Source organism: Dromaius novaehollandiae, chromosome 24 (genome assembly GCF_036370855.1).
Source record: "Dromaius novaehollandiae isolate bDroNov1 chromosome 24, bDroNov1.hap1, whole genome shotgun sequence".
In the NCBI taxonomy this organism is placed as follows: Eukaryota; Metazoa; Chordata; class Aves; order Casuariiformes; family Dromaiidae; genus Dromaius; species Dromaius novaehollandiae.
This window is the reverse complement of record NC_088121.1, coordinates 2,959,411-2,976,079: the sequence shown is the minus strand read 5'-3', so window position 1 is coordinate 2,976,079 and position 16,669 is coordinate 2,959,411. Positions and strand designations below refer to the sequence as shown.

At 36.7% G+C, this 16,669-nt stretch overlaps 1 protein-coding gene across 6 annotated transcripts in view; it reads right to left on the bottom strand.

The window, feature by feature from the left end:
• CFAP74 (cilia and flagella associated protein 74) overlaps nucleotides 1–16,669 on the bottom strand; it is a 125,672-nt gene that overhangs the window by 76,475 nt on the left and 32,528 nt on the right. For 4 of the 6 annotated variants that reach the window (XM_064525426.1, XM_064525428.1, XM_064525427.1 and 1 more), the window contains 16 exons: nucleotides 14,920–15,048; nucleotides 11,649–11,736; nucleotides 10,879–11,052; nucleotides 10,225–10,358; nucleotides 9,286–9,562; nucleotides 8,724–8,828; nucleotides 7,883–8,034; nucleotides 6,752–6,886; nucleotides 6,231–6,340; nucleotides 5,795–5,850; nucleotides 4,936–5,055; nucleotides 4,501–4,653; nucleotides 3,499–3,628; nucleotides 2,812–2,966; nucleotides 1,606–1,744; nucleotides 655–782 (listed from right to left, as the gene is read on the bottom strand). In XM_064525426.1, coding sequence (XP_064381496.1) covers nucleotides 655–782; nucleotides 1,606–1,744; nucleotides 2,812–2,966; nucleotides 3,499–3,628; nucleotides 4,501–4,653; nucleotides 4,936–5,055; nucleotides 5,795–5,850; nucleotides 6,231–6,340; nucleotides 6,752–6,886; nucleotides 7,883–8,034; nucleotides 8,724–8,828; nucleotides 9,286–9,562; nucleotides 10,225–10,358; nucleotides 10,879–11,052; nucleotides 11,649–11,736; nucleotides 14,920–15,048 — 2,185 coding nt within the window. Of the gene's footprint in view, nucleotides 1–654; nucleotides 783–1,521; nucleotides 1,745–2,811; nucleotides 2,967–3,498; nucleotides 3,629–4,500; nucleotides 4,654–4,935; nucleotides 5,056–5,794; nucleotides 5,851–6,230; nucleotides 6,341–6,751; nucleotides 6,887–7,882; nucleotides 8,035–8,723; nucleotides 8,829–9,285; nucleotides 9,563–10,224; nucleotides 10,359–10,878; nucleotides 11,053–11,648; nucleotides 11,737–14,919; nucleotides 15,049–16,669 lie in introns of those variants that run through there. The other 2 variants (XM_064525430.1, XM_064525431.1) reach the window with 2 other exon arrangements.

Sequence of the window (16,669 nt, the reverse complement as noted above, 5' to 3'; positions counted from 1 at the left end):
ATACACAATGACTTTGTTTAAAGGCTGCATTGCCCAGATGCTATATAACTTTGCCTATTGCTTGCCAAATGGCTTCTGCCCTTCGAAGCTGCAAACATCCATCTTGTTCACTATGTCTAGTTGTCATGAAACACTACACTAAAACAAGAGAACATGGAGAATTTTATGATTTTTTAGAATAATGTACTCTCTACATGAAATTTAATTTTCTGGGAATGCAATCTGTTTTATCATTGAACTAAAAATGCCATTAATTACAAGTCAAATTGAGGTAAAAATGTTTTTTAAAAAAACAGACCTCAAATATCAATTAAAGCATTAGGTTACAGTGATCAGAGCCATAATTCAGTTCTGTGTTCAAACTTCTGTATTTAAGAATTAGGGAAAGACTGTTAAATTAATTTATTGCTTACTTTTAGTACTATATATTAATGCCAATAATGCTAATTCCTCTTGTTAACACTTGAAAAATTTTTTCTCTTTCCAAACACTGATGCTTTTATAATGTAAAGCTTAGCAGAAAACCTGAAAGTTTTTGTTTTTTGTTTTAATTTTAGAGTTCCTAATGCTTAATTTTGACAGGAGGAACTAGTAGCCATTTGTACTGTGTCAGTGTTCCTAATAGTGTCTGACATAAACTGCACTTTTCTTCACCTTCTTGGATGCAAACTGAACTGTCCGTATAGCTCCAACTTTCAGTTCTGTCATTGCTGGCACTACAGAACTCTCTTCCTCAGTGTATTCCAGGACCAGGAGGATGGACTTTACCGGTTCCTGCAGCTCTAAACAGATACAAATCAAGTAAACTTTAGAACAGCTAAAACTGAAGGATTATCAGTCTGGAATGGCATAAGTTACATCAAGATGGTTCAAGGCAAAGATGATTGTGTGGAAAATCCATTAACTGGCATAAAGATATCCTCCTTTAGTTTAACTCACAAGGTTAGTGAAGAATTAAGCAAAGGAGGTTTTTCATGATTTGCAATTGCAAACTATTAATTGCTTTTAGGTTTCATGCATATTTTCCAGCCTTGTGGCACATACATTTTGTGAGTGCTGTGTTTGTGTAATTGTGTATTATGTGTGCTTGTACTCCTTTATACCTCCGTAACTAGGTGTTGTTTATACACTGCCTCTGAACATAGACCCTGTCCACAGAAATTAAATAATGAGGATAAATTCTAAGTCCTGAAAGTGTGTCTATTTCTGAATTCGTAACAGTACAATCAGGAGAGTCCTGAATATGTTAATATATGAGAGATAATTTTATAAACATTTAACGCAAGTCAAAGAAGTAGCAGAAAGCAAATAAAGTGTAATTCTTTGCAGTGTTATTGGATTATAGTAGCCTTTTGCAAGGTAAGTTGCAAAGACAGATGATCTTCATTAAGATAGAACTGTATTAAAATTTAAAGAAAAATCTTTCTTAGGGGAAGTTTTCTGCATTTTTTAATGTTGTGATTACAGGCTATACTATAATACTTACTCATTCTGATTCTGGAAAAGTTATCCTCAACTTACTTTTTCTTGAAGTAATGGATGAGGAGTAAGCCTCTGTCTCATCATTCATTATTTTTCAATAAAATGCAAGTGGCAGCACATTACCTCCTTTTGCTGATTCCTGCGATGACATAGGTAATGTTACGGCCAAAGACTCTACGGGCACATCTAGTGGAATTCCCCCTTCCACAAACATTGGATGATATCTTGCTGCACCCTTTAAGTGGATCACATGGGCTATTTCCTATATAAGACAAGAATGCTGCAAATGTAGGTTACAGCTCAGCTACTTATATAACTGGAATGCTGACACAATGGCACCAGCTGCACAAAAATGATTGAATAATCTGCCTATGCTAATGTCAAGAGGCACTGCACTGTGATGTAAGAATCTTGCTTCTTCCCCTTGTCTTGTGCAGTCAGGCCCTTCCGCTTTAAACAACTTACATTCTTGGGCAATGTGCTTTAGGAGGGTACTAGACAAACTATTTACACTAGAGCCACTAAAACAGGCAAAACTTATCCACTGCCAAACTTGGCTAAAGTTTGTGAATGAGGATCAGCCTCCATGCTTCTTCAGCTTATTCTGATTTTCACTCTTACTTGCAATTCCAAAAATAATTTAGAGATACAAACTTTCAAGGAGAGAGAGGAAAAAAAAAAGTCATTTGCTCACTACCAGTTTATACTGTGTTTGCAGTACCTGCTGATGGTCATTAGTTAGCACTCTTCATTAACTTTTGCTCAACCTCTTTGGGAACATGGTGGTAAGCCACCTATGATGCTATCAGCCAGTATATCCTGATTTTGGCTCTGTCTAAGCTCAATTGCTGTTCTACAGATGGAAATCTCTTCCCTCATGCGGAGTGACAGCAGAGCAGCTTCCCGGTATTCAGTGCACCTGCCAGTTTGCACTGTGCAGGTGTACTTCCACTTTCACACTGCCATTAAATGCTATTTGTAGAGACCCCATGTGGAGCTGTGCTCAACAGTGTGGCAGCAACATAGCTCCCATCACCTCTCAGTTACACAGGGGGGACAGCAGGGTAGAAGATGGGACTGAATCCCAAGTTGTTATATTACAAATTAATAAATTCATAAATTAATAACTGAATATTTAAAACCTGAAGAAAGCCAGTGGCCCCAAACCTGCCATCTCCTACCCGTATCAATGAATCTAATAAAGACAATACATCTACCTACAAAACTTGTCCACTAGATATAATTATTTGAAATTCCTACTAAGATTCATCAGCATAGAGTCATGTATCAGACTTTGATTTCACAGTCCAGATATCCGGATTGTCTTACCTTGCCGAAGAGCACAACCTTCAGACGGTCAGAATAGTATAGACTTTCATGATCAGGACTGAAAGTGACAATAAAATCCTGGCTCTTCCCAGCAACAATTTCTCCTTCTATTGGAAAGATGCTGAACACACTTAAACCATTGTAATTCTGTGTTCCTGGTGAGCAGAAACAATGATAAGAAAGGAGGACAGCTCTGTTTTACTTCATATATGTTAAACTCATTTTATTTTTGTTGGAATGGCAAATCAATAAAAACTGATACATGGTTTTGCAGCAAAACAGGGTATTAGAAATTCCAGACAAACCCATCTATCCGTTTAGTGCATTCATCTCTTGAGGAACTGAAAAAGCATCACCAAACCTTTCCTTTATTCTACAATTTACTTTCCCAAAGATGGACATTCCCAAATGTACTCTTTAATATGCAAATGCTGGGTGGGTTATTTAGATTCAAATACTAGTAATTCCTTACTTGAGGATATTTGCTCAGGCTACATAAACTTACAGCTACCCATATTGATAGAATTAGTACAGCTCCTATTGGGGAAACAAAATTATGCCTAATTATAGCCATGTGATGACCCAGGTTTTGCCAGTTGAATAGATTTAACAGGACAAAGTATTGCTACTATTACGCACTTTGAGTCTTTAAAAAAAAATCAAAACAAAACCCCCCCAGAAATTTACCAACAAAATCTGTTCTTTGCAAAGAGGATGTCATGAAGGAGGGAAGTCTCTGCTGATCTTTATCCCTTGTTGAAGAAAGTGAATCCAGTTGTATGGAGTATCTCAGGTTCAGTGTGGAAGTGTTCTCTATCTGATAACATTAATTTATAGAAGAACATTTTCATTAGGAAAAATGGTTCTCAAGCCTGTAGGATCCGTATTTTGTAGACTGTCTGAATTTATTTTTCTGCATGACTGCACTATTTTGTACCCAGAAGCTATGCAAAGCATTTATGGGTTATTGCCATTCATGTGTCATGCCCATCCCTGCCCCCTCCCCACAACAATAGGGACCAGCTTCCCCAGAGTTTTGCAGCAGGCAATGCATTTTGGTCATTGACATGCTTGGACAAAATTAAATATCTGAGAGGAAAAACATTATGCCCAGATCTTGGCCTGTTTCTGAGACTGTGTGAATTTGCAGTATAGGAATGAATGAATGAATGAATCAGTTAAACTGTTCCCCAGACTATACCATGATAGACCCGCGCGTGCTCTTTGTAGGACCAATTTGCATTTCACTATTTCACTCTTGCCCTTTGTGGAGACACAGAAAACAGCTTCAGTTGGGATAGCAGTAAGAGAGAGAATAAAGAAAGAGCACAAATATTTGCCATTAGTGCTGGTGAAGCCATTTCTGGCTTTGCATCCCTCTACATACTGGCTAGAGCTAAGGAAAAGATCACACAGGTGCATTTCTTCTTCTTTTGCAGTGGTACTGCGTCTCTATTGTACAGGCAGAATCCTGCAGGCAACACACAACCAGATGAAGAGATCCTCCTCACACAGCTTTGTTACCTTTAGCCTTAAACTGTCTCAGCCTCAAATCACTCTGCCAAATGCACTTTTCTACTCAGCCTTATATTCCGCCAGGGTGGAAACTACAGAAGTCCTCTTCCTACTTCCAAAAATGGCTGGTAGGCTTTCCAGTTCAGCACAGAGTTCACACAGATCAGGATTTACCTTGAATGTGGAAGTCATGTTCTCTTTGGCTATGACGTATCCCATATTGAGTACTTCTTCCACAGAGCAGACAATTGATGGCATGACCCCACGACCAATGATGCTTAGGGTTAGATTAGTTTTTACAGTCCAGATGTCCAATGTTTCAAAAAACTGCCAAGAAGGATGACTCCATTAGTTAGCCCATTTGCTGAAGAAACACACATAGACTAGAATGGACCATTACTACAGAACTTCCGGATTCAGTACATGGACAAAGAGCCAAACGTTCGGAGGGGCTATGTACAGGCAGCAAAGTTTTGCTTATTATTAGGCAGACACATCTGAGTTCTGAGTCAATAGCATGCAGGCGCACGTGTGTGTGTGTAGGTATTACATAGCCCCTTATATCTCTGTCTTCCTTTTTTCCCTTACCATTGTATTTCTTCTACTCACCCATTTATTCTCATTTGGACAAAAAGAGATGATAAGAGTTTTATTTTCCCCTGGCTGAAGCATTCCAACTGGTCTGACCAAGGAGAAGGGACCACTGGGATTCAGAATTGAGAATCCTAGCTAAAATTGTGCAACTCAAGGAAAAACAAGTTTATAAACAATAACTGGAGGAAGAGATAGAAGAACAGATTATAAGTATTGTTCAGATCAAAGATGAGTGTTACCCAGCCACCTACAAGCTTTTCCAGAGATCAGTAACTAACTCAAAGAAAAGAAAAATTAACCTAAATTTTTCTCACACAATTCAAGCAGCCAAAAGATTCTTTTCCAGTTAATAAGATCTCCATGGAACTCCATTTCCAGCTTTTGCCTGGAATAGGTCATTAACACCTTAAGATCTGAGATAATGACATTTTCCCATACTATCCCACACAACTTAAACCAGGCAAGGTAAAAGCCAATGTAGTAGCCTTTTTTATGAGATATGTAGAAATTCAGAGAAGTATTGTGCAAAAATTGAGTTGTTGATTCTGCTTCACATGTATGCCTTATTTTATTGAAACTGGCTTTGTTTGCAGTAGCTTTTACTGTTTAGAAAGCGCTAAGTGCTTCTCAAGTTTGGTTCTATGCAGAGTATTTCCAGTCAAAAGAGTGGTATAGAATTAGCTTTCCAGTGGGTCACCTAGGCTTGTCCAATATACTCTTCACGTCACCTCCTGTCTTACTCTGAAAGATGCGTATTAAGTCTGAAATATGCTATCTCCTCCTTGCTCTAGTAGCAAACAATTCCTAGTGGTACAGCATCAAATTAAACAGCAATTGAACAGCAGATTAACTTACATGTTCCAAACAAGGATACTTCCAGCTGCTCTGGGCAGATATTTTGTATTGTAATTTGCTTAATTCTTCTATGGCCTAACAGGAATGGAAACAACATTTCAAAAACTGTTGATGCTCACTCCAAGTTACCTTTTTACTTCTGCTTCTACCTGTGCTAGATGTTTATTCCATTTATATGGCTAATACATAGTCAAAGCTCACCAAAATGTTTGGTCAAATTTGGACAGTCACTAGTAGAGCTCCTGATTCCATGTTTCAGGATCAAGCAGGCTTTTACATGCCTCAGCTGGCCAGGTAGGCTCCTGATTTTCCATCTGAATACCTATTATGGGGCTATTTTCTATATTGACTTTTGAAAATCAACTAAACAATGTAAAAGAAAACAGAACTATGCTCAGAAGAAATTAAAGACAGACAGGAAAAAAAACCCCAAAACTTGAATTCAAATTTCATACCTATTGCGACATCACCAAAATTGACTGTGTTTTTCCCATTATCTGAAGTGACCACAACAGACGGTGATACAGCTGGACAGTGCAGCTCCAGATACAAGGTATTATAAGGGCTAGGGAGATAGTAAAGAGGTTTTTGCTCTTAGATCACACAAATAAAAACTAGTGTCAGAAATCTGTTGTTATACCAGTTTAATGATACCCTGTCATGTGAACAGAATAAGAACAAATACATACTTTTTGGTGGCTGCTCCTCCTCCTGTGTGTGCCTAAGCAGAAAGATGAACTACATCTGTCCATTAAACTTTTCATACAGTTATTCTCCAAGATGTTTTGATATTAATTTGTTAGATTCTTATCTAATTAGTGGGGTGTAAGCATGAGTTTCTACCATAAACAATTAAGATCAGAAAACAATTTTTCTCCCAAAATGAACAAACAACATGCCTACCACTTTCCTCTGAAATTTCTGACCTATCATGAATTACAAATATCTTGTTTCAAGCTATTTGCTTGTAGAATACCTGCAGCTTAGATCTTCAGAACTTCTCTTTCCATCAGTATCTCCACTTGCAACAAAGCAGGGTATGATGTATTTTTCAAACCTCCCTCTGAAATTCCTGATCAGAAAATTCTGGGCTGCCATATAAGCTTCAGAACTAGAAAATCCAGGAGTAAAAAGCATCTTAGTAGGGGACGGGGGGGTGGGGGGGAAAGATATCTGCTGAGCTTTTTGTGTTTACTCTTTCTTATTCATACTTTCAAATGGAACTTAACAGTAAAATCATGTAACTCTTGATGCACAATAATGAATCTGTTCCACCGAATGTCATTTGTTTTTCTGGTCAAAAAGAAAACATTTACAAATTCAGATACTTGATGTTGTACTAAAGACGACAAAGTCCTCAGTACGATTCCTTTACATTGAATCCTAAGTATTCCAGTATCTAGTATTTCCACATCATTTCAATGATACATATACACACATCACAGATCACATTTCTGTAACATGGTATGGCTAGCAATATTTTACATTTTAAGTTTTCAAATATGAATTTTATTTTTATGACCTGTACTAAGAGTACTTTAAAATTATAATTAATGGGTTGCAATGAACATGAGACTTTAGTAAAAAATAACTAGCACCCAGTGCAGCAAAATGCCTAGTGTTTAAACATGTATTTACTTTCAAACACTTCTTCCAAGTTCCTCAAATTCAGCAAAAACATGGTTCTAAAAGTTGAATTATATGCTAAACCAGGGACCTCAAGTATCAGATTTTGCATCTAAGATTCCAAATTGCTAGATAATATGTGACATTAATATTAATTCTTAGTGAGCTATGCGTATTGTAAAATGACCATTTTATTTTACAGCATTGTTACATTTCTGACTAATACAATGGACTCATATTTTCTGATGCATTCTTTGAAGTCCTCAATTGCCCTGACGCATATAAAGGGGTCCTTTGCCTTACTTGAGAGGTTATCATTGGATAGCTTAAAAGCAGTACTAACAGCATTTGCAATATGACTAAAGATTTTTCTTCACTATAGCTTGATTTCTTGTCCACCTGTAGGGTTTAGTAGATCTATTACACCACTTATAAAGCCTATTTGTTGCCTATATAGTAGAGGATGGTTTTACTGACTTACCTGGGTTTTATCGCTTCGGATTTTGGTTGTTCAGAACTATTTACAGAAGTCAGGTATTTACTGCCTCTGTCTCTTGCAAGCTGCCTGGAAGACTGCTGTCTGATAAAGGAAATGCTTAGTTTCTTTGTTTCTCTCTTCTCATCTTTCTTCGTCTATAAATATACAGAGACACTCCTCAGAAATTATACACTGTGAGATTTCTAGTGCTGCGGAATTTGGATAATCAGTTCCTACTAAAATTATTAACCTAAGAGGCAATGTGATGATGCAGTGAACAAAGCAAGATAACAGCAGTAGGATTAGGGTAACAAGCAGTTGATGCAGTAGTTGTTACACTTTTAATAAGGTAAAATTAAATTAAAATTGAAATGTTTTTCTCCATCTTAAAAGAAGTTTCCTTACTGCAGCAGATGAGTAAAACACTGTATACTTCATTAGAATTTTATCTATTTCTCTTATAAGGAAAGAAGACCATAGACACTGATGTAAATTCACTGAACATTAACTGGATTACATATAAATTTCATATACGCTGTCAATCTCTAAGAAGCAGAAAAACAGTTTTTAAGAGTACTTACACCAGTTAGCTGCAATTCCCATTTTCAAAAAGTGCTTTAGGAAGGCTTTTGAAAGTCTTATGAAATTAAATTATTGTTCAGTGAACAGACTACACATTCAGTGCAATAGTGCAGTCATACTTTGTCCTGTATACACAGGTCATAGCTCACGAGTTTGCACTTCATTAATATGCAAATAATTTTAGGATAAAAATACCACCCGGAAAAACAAATCACTGGAATTGACAGACCAACAGCACGTGCTAGTTCTTAGCATTTCTTACTTGTATTTCTGCCCTTGTCACAGCTGCTCTGCAAAGCCGAATTGCCTCTTCTCTGATTAGCTGATCTGACAATGTTGGTCTGAAGGACACTTGAATCAAGCTTTTCTGGGAGTGTGAGAGCATAGACAAGACTGATAGGCAGAATTCAGCCCTCATACATGTGTTATACCTACAAAGCTCATTAGGAACATACATTTGACAGCAAACTTTAATAAACACAGTTCTGTTTTTCCAAGTGAATGAGATGAATCTAAGGATAAGGATAACACTGTGTTAAAGTGCCTTTACATTACCACTATTTTTGTTGTTTAAAGGTTCTTCAAATAAATCATAATGATAACACTGGGAAAGAACATAAAGGGTGATGACTCCCATAAAACATTAGCCAGATTTGATGGTTAACCTCTTGATTCCAATTTAAAACATTATTTCAAACAATACAAAATATTCCAGCTATGCTAATAATATATGTTTTGTGCTTCATTTACAAGCTACAGCATTTGTAGAGATGTAAATGATCAAAATATTTGTTAGAAAGCTTCACATTTGAAAGTGAATTTACCTTCCCAGGCAACACAGTTCCAACAGAAGGTGTAATTGTCACAGGACAGTCTTCTGGCACACGGAATTCAAAGGAAGTGGGTCCAACATGGGCAATTTCCTCATTGCCAATTCTTGGGACAGCATGAGTAAAGTGGTTGACTCTTACATGGGAATTTATTACATAGAGTGTTGCTGTAGATACACCATTTAAAGCTGTTGCAGCAAACTGAACTAAGGAATGAGACAACTCAAGAGGTGGGTGGACTCCAACTGCTTTGCATGACAGCTTGAATTGTCTAAAAATAAACACATCATAAATTGTCTCAGCATAAAATAGGCTCTTAACCAGCCCAGAAACTAGGGAACCAATCCTGTATTTCCTATTAAAGCAGAATTTCTCAAGCCTGCAATGGGAATTTTGCCTGAACAATAATACTATCTATTTTTAATGCACAATTAGCTAAAGATTCCCTATTTGAATTCTTCCTCTGTGAACTTCTGGAAATACTTCCAATTAAATCACAGAGTTTTTGCCATCATTATTTTAGTAGCACTAGCTTAATGAATCAACCATTTCTAGAAAAAAACAAGCAAAAAAAAAAAGCTTTCGATAATTCTACTGAGAAAGTAAGCAGAACTTTGCAGGTTAAGAAAACTTGAGGCAAACTCACAGCTTGGATGTGTGACATGCATAAACTCCAAATGGGACGTGAAAAGAAAGTAAAATGCAAAATTCATCTCAGTAAAGAAAGACATGGAAATGAAGAATGAAACTACCAGGAATTGAGCAACTCTTGTGAACTAGAGAATTCCTGCCTGCCTCACAGTTATATCCTACAGATAATGTCACCTTTTCAAAGTACACAATGGATTTCATTACTGGACTGGCTTAACTGTGGAAATCCACTGTGATTTGGACTTCCACATTACCTATTACTCAACCAGTTTCTTAACTTACCTATTAATCTCTGACTTGCAGGTTAGTTCAAAGTTGTATTCTTTTGCCTTGTTGGCTTTGAAGATTATGTCCAATGTCAGGCTTTCAAGGGGAAGAAGAATTCCAAGACCATCATTGGGTTGAATTTCAACAAACTTCAAAATAGCAAAATAAGAAAAATATTATTAAATGCATAAATGTCAGGAAAGCAGAAACCTCTTTGTTAGAAACTTTTGTCTGAGTTAGTGATTAATGTCTGGCTGATTTGCAAGATTCTAATTCCAGAATAACTTGACAGGCAGAAATTTAAATTTAGTAACTCAGACTTTTGTATAGTCTCATCCCTGACTTCTTACCATCTATGATAATCACCTTTCCCAGTGATGTTTGTTTACTCTTCATATAAAACTGAATGAAATATGATAAAGATCTCAACTGTTCCCCTAAAACTTTGAAAAGCTGATGCTTATATGATGGGCATAATGATGTACCGTAAGATAGAACTCACACAAATCAGTAACAGAACTAATTTGCACATCTCCTCAGTGCTGCTGGTAGAAGTACTTCCACAGGTTTGCAAGAACAGTCTCAAGATTTATTTACACTCGCACTGAAAGGCAATTTCATAACAATTACATACATTTTAAAAGATGTGTAGGAGGGATAACCACATACCTCTGGAAGTCCTACAAATCCAAACTCTTGTGGCAAGATGGATTTGTTTGTTAGTGTGACATTTGTCTGCACAGCTTCATAGATTGTGCAGTATCCAAAATTGATTTCTGCTGGGCTAATTTCCAAATCAGAAGTAGTAACAATTGCATGGACAGTAAAATTAGCAGGTTTAGTCTGAAACAAATGCAAGAGTGCTGGTAAAAACTGTATGTGTAAGCACAAGATTTAACTGAAATGACATTCAAAAAGATAACTACAGAAAGGATATTTCTACCCTGTTCCTTGACAGTAACATAACATATCTATTTTCAACTTGTCTCACTGATCTCTAAAAATAAGCAGTAAGAAATGCCTCTTTTGTAAACAAAATTGGCAAAAGAATCTGTATTTATCACCTTAAATTCCATATGCTCAAATAGAATCAAACCTGCATCTCCAGGAAATAAATGCCTTAAGAATATGCTACCTCTACCATACAATACAGATCAGAGTAAAAAGACTGTGCTGTGGTATCTTAGAACTCACTGGTATAAAAGAAATCTCTAGGGAATAAATGAGCAGTAAGTAGAAAGGATTTAATTTTCCAAGTTTTACATTTTAAAGGAACTATCCATTCTGTATTATCACTTTAAGCACCTTTTACTATTGTCATAAGACTTCAACAAGTAAAGGACTAAAGTAGGATTTGATATCATTAAGTGAATATTCCACTAAAATAATAGATTTACATCTATTGTCAGTCTGGTAACCAGCATAATAAAATCACTAACCTTATCTGCAACCAGTATTGTCATTGGAACTTCCAGAACTCTTGTCTCCCGATCAAAATAGTTCCCTGCATCTTCAGGAAGAGAATGCCTAAAATTGAAAAATACACTCAGTTTCATAAAAGCATCTTGAATATTTTCTAGGAAATAGGAATAATAAAGTTTTGATGGGTGTATTCCTGAAGAATAAAACTCTTGGATCTTATTTAATAGAATTGGGTTTTTTTAAGGCTTGTACCCTAACACGATATTTGTGCTCAAATAAGGGTATTCACATACTTGTGGTTAAGCACCAAATCCAATGCTTCACTGAAACGAAGCCTAATTAAAATCTTGTATGTCCTACATGGGCAAGTATTAGGCAAAATGCTACACAAAAAGGCCAATCAAAAAAAAAACAAAAAATCAATCACTATGAAGATCTGCCTTCTGTCCAAGACAGTGCAGTCGCATCAGAAATACTGTGGACTTGTCACGGATTTCCTGGAGAATAGCATACCTCCAGACAATCTGCTCTGAGCAGGTATGCACTGATTACAAGGATATCTAGCAATGTAGTTAGAATAATTGGCATTGTATATTAATGCTGGATTTTTTTGTTTTACAGACAGGTTTGTGGACACACAGGAGTTCAAGAGTTATTTACTGGGAAGTTGCGCTCGTTTATGCTCTTACCGAACACCCCATCCAATGCAGTCTGAACACTCCTTAAAATTCTGAAAAAATTAAAACTTCTTTTATAATCAGGATGTAAGCCTTCTGCATCTTTGCTGCAACCATGGCTAATAACCAAACCTACCGCAGCAACCTTTTGACACTGATGACAATTAATTGCCAGCCCATTTGAGACTTTACCAACTGGATCACAAGATACCAGAAAGATATAAATAAAGGCAAGCTGCGTAAGGGAAACGAACTTGGAGACCAATAGCGTCTGATTACATACCAGATTAGTCATTTATAGGGAATACGTGGGTTTTCTGTTGCTGTAGCATCTTGCTATCCTAAGCTCAATTTCAGAGCTTCAAGCCAAGACAATACAAAAGCTCTAGCATTTTTAGCTCTGCTGGTCTATTTATAGTGCCTGACAGCATCAGGGTGAATTGTTTCCTGCTCTTAGGTCTCCACAGTGATACTGTTCTTGCTACCAATTTTGTAATTGCATGTAATTTTGTAGTGTATTTTTAAAGAACAGTTAATGAATAAATTATACTCACTCATAATCATCATGGTGATCTGTAATCTTACTGGCTTTTGTTTCACAAATCTGAAATGTGACTTTAGATCTGTTATCTTCAAATGGATTGCAAACTTGCTTAAAGATAGGAACTGAGTTAAATATAAGGAAGGAATGAAGTGTCGGTTTTCACTTTGTGACTGGACATTACAATAGCAGAAGTTGTTTGCGTATTGCAGAATAATGCAGAGAAAAAATAATCATAACTATATATACACAGCCATGGGCTCTAAATTAGCTGTTATGCCTTGGGGAAAAAGATGGTGAAATCCTTCCTATAGTTCTCTGAAAGTGTAATTAACATGACAATTAACATGACAAGCATAAGAGACAAATCCGATTTAGGCTGCCAGCATCTGCAAGACTAGTTCCAAATACAGAAAAACTAAAAATATAATATTTGGGAATTCTGAAAGCCAGAAAAATAGAGAACTTGCTTCCAAATATGCAGAAACTATGTGTTTGCTTGGCGCAGCCATATAGTTAGGAGCATAGTATCATCTGACCAAGTATTTCAAAGTGCACAAAATACTTGGGAGAGCTTTCCAAGCTATCAGTCAATCTTTCCCCGTAACCTTGCTCAGTAAGGGTTTCTTTTTTATTTTGTTTTGTTTTTAATGCAGCTATTCTTTCTCCTAAGAAAAAATGAGCTTGTAGCACTAAGTCAATTTCCAGAAATGTGTCACTAGCTCAGTACATTGCATCAGGCTTGTACCAAGCTCATCTTTCTCTCTGTTGTTCTCTCTCATACACATACACTCCCCTTCTAAAATTGATCTATATGCTAAAACAGCTTATTTTTGTGTCAGAAATGTCTTAATGTCATCAAATCTCCTTTTTGAAGCTTTCTCATTTTTCAAAGACAGATTAATGTTCTAAATCTAATCTATGCTTCTATCCACTGAATAAATGTAACTGTTTTACAGCATTGAACTTTAGGAACTGAAAAATATCATGGTAAGTTACTGTTGTAATCTGATTGAAATGTTGGAAAATTTTTAAATACTTGTATTTTCTTTGAATACTAACCTGGTGATAACTTTGATGTCAGTGATTAGACTCATTTTAGAATGTAAAGGTCTGATTTCCAGAGATGTTGAGCATATCAGTGGAAATCCAAATATACGTGTATGGAAGGAGCTAGATGAACTCTATGAAAAAAGCAGCAGGTGTGCACTAGCAATCACTGCACTTAATACTTTTGGTTTTGTCCTTACAAAATCTGGTTTGAATTTGAAATAACTGAAGCCACTGAAGTATTTGGCTGTGTATCAGTATTGAGATCTAATCACTCAGTTTATATTTCAAAAGGAAATGTCCCGCTAAATTCTTTAAAATAGCAATGATAAGAATAAGATAATTAACAATGGTCAATAAGAATCTTGCATTTAAATTTAAAAAATGGACTTGTTAATTTCTATAGCTGAGTTATGCTTGCATATGTAGATGCATTATGAAGTGGAATAGAGAAACTTGCTAGGATAGGGCTTTTAGCATCTTAGAAGATACTGTTCTGTAAAATGACACATGAAATATAAAATCAGTACATTCATATTTTAGAGAAAATGGTACACAGGTAGGAGGGATACAAACAGGAAGTCCAACTGTTCTTACCTTACTTTGCAAGCACAGGAGTACTTGTCCAAAAGTGATTTCATCAGTGGTCTGTGAAGTAGCCACCTGTCTAACTAACCTCTCTTTTGTATAAGAATAGGTTCCCCACAGAAACGGAAGCAATCTACCAGGAATGCAACTGTTAAGACTTTCACACTGCTGCTGTCACCACAGGAAAAGCATTTCCTCACAGGAATGTGATCCAAGTTAATTTCCTCCTTGAGCATCTGGCATCTTTTACAAGGGAGACAGGAGGGAAACTAGGACTACACTGACACCAGCAGTGTGGAGTCCAGCCTACTCCAGTCAGTGGGTGTGAAGGGAAAAACAAACAAACAAACTTTGACTTGCTCAGATTTTATGCTTACAGCCTCTTACAGATTTTGTCTTAAATACCAAAAACGATTAATATTGTTAGGTTACCTGGGCAGAAACTTCAGCTGCACATTGAAGGATGACTGAGCTTGAATGTAACCTGTTTTTGGAAGAAGCTCCATATGCTTACTCAATTCTTTGCATACTTCAAACTTCAAACGCAGCGCAGCTTTTGCTCTGCAAACAGATCAGACATGCTTAGGTGGCTTAGGGGCTATGCATGTTGCCAGATCAGCAACTACATTTGCTCTGGGAGTTTGTTTCCCTTCCCCCTCTTGCATTGCTCCTCTACATTAGGATTGCAAGTATTCTAAGCCTCCTTTGAAAATGAAGGGCATGTAAAACTGTTATGGCAAAATCACACAGTTGTATTCTCTTTCAAGCTAAGTATAGAAAACAAGATTTTGGAAGTACTGTGTGCAAACCCAGCTGTATTTCAAGCAATGTATACAGCTGATGGCAACATAATTATCAAAGTGCATAGTGATAAATCAGGTCAGTGGAAAGTCAAAGCCAAATTATTGTGAAATACCAACTAATTATTTGTTCCTAACATATATTCCCACTATCTGAATCAACAGGAATGATTCATGAAATGTCTTTAAGACACCTAATTGGTCCTGGCTGCAGCACAGAACCTACTCAACATGGAAAAGGAGTAGTCCTCTTGCAATGCTGGGTCTACATTTTGTGGTGATCAGTGGTAGGTGGGATGCAGCAAATGAAAACCTGTTATCCTTGCTGAGAAATGGGAAAAAATAAACACCAGCCAGTGGAGCCAAAGATATCTAGATGCTGCTTAAGCTGCTAACAAGCACTGAATGTTCGAGCATGGAGCCAAAAGATCAAGAGAATGAACATGGAAGGCCATAGTACACCTAAATAGAACATCAAAATGTAGCTAGTTTGTGAATTCTGCTCATCCACATTCTTATCATAATAATCTCAAAACCTTCAATGACAGACAATCAAGTCTGTAGAGGTAGGAAAAAATACACCAATTCAGCTGTGCTAGGGGGAATTTCTTATGCCAGCAAATGTAGTGAAAGCTTCTTTTTTTGTTTTTCTTCTCAAAGTTGTGGTGACCTCTTTTTAGAAGATGTCAATTCATAAATCTCTTGTAACTTCTCTTCTACAACAGAGATTCTACAGGCCTAGAAACCATAGTGGGGCTGAGCTGATGCTGCCAGTTCCTCCGCTAGACAAGTTGTGATCAATTTGCCCTATGAATGGTGTGCTGGAAGCTAAGGAAACATCTCACTGTTTACTGAATTCTGGCCATTACTATAATATGGTGATAGCCACAAACCATATCCTGCTTTGGAATTTAATGCCTATGTGCAAGACTGCCAAACAATTTACAAATATTTCAGTTTCTCATTTTCCCTCTCTCTGACTGGTTAACAAGCTGTCAGTCCAGATGGTCTGCTCTCAGTCAACAACTATAGCATAACGTACTGGGAGCCTGGAATGATTTCTGACCGTTGATGGACTAAGAACTACATACTGCTTCATTAAATCAGTGCAAATTATAACCTGCCAAAGAAATTACATCTCAAAGTGATTTATTTTGGACAGGATTCTGGTGACGCACTTTTATCCTCTAGGTTCCATGTTTATGGTTTGTGATTACCATCTTCTATGTCACCAGAAAAAAAAAAATAGTATTAACTAACAATTTGCAATTCTACAGAGCTTTCTGGGACACTTAAAGTGCCTGAGATATCTAACTACAGAAAACTTATCTCCTACTTATATTATAGAATATGGTGATAAAAATTGCAGCAGCATTAAGATA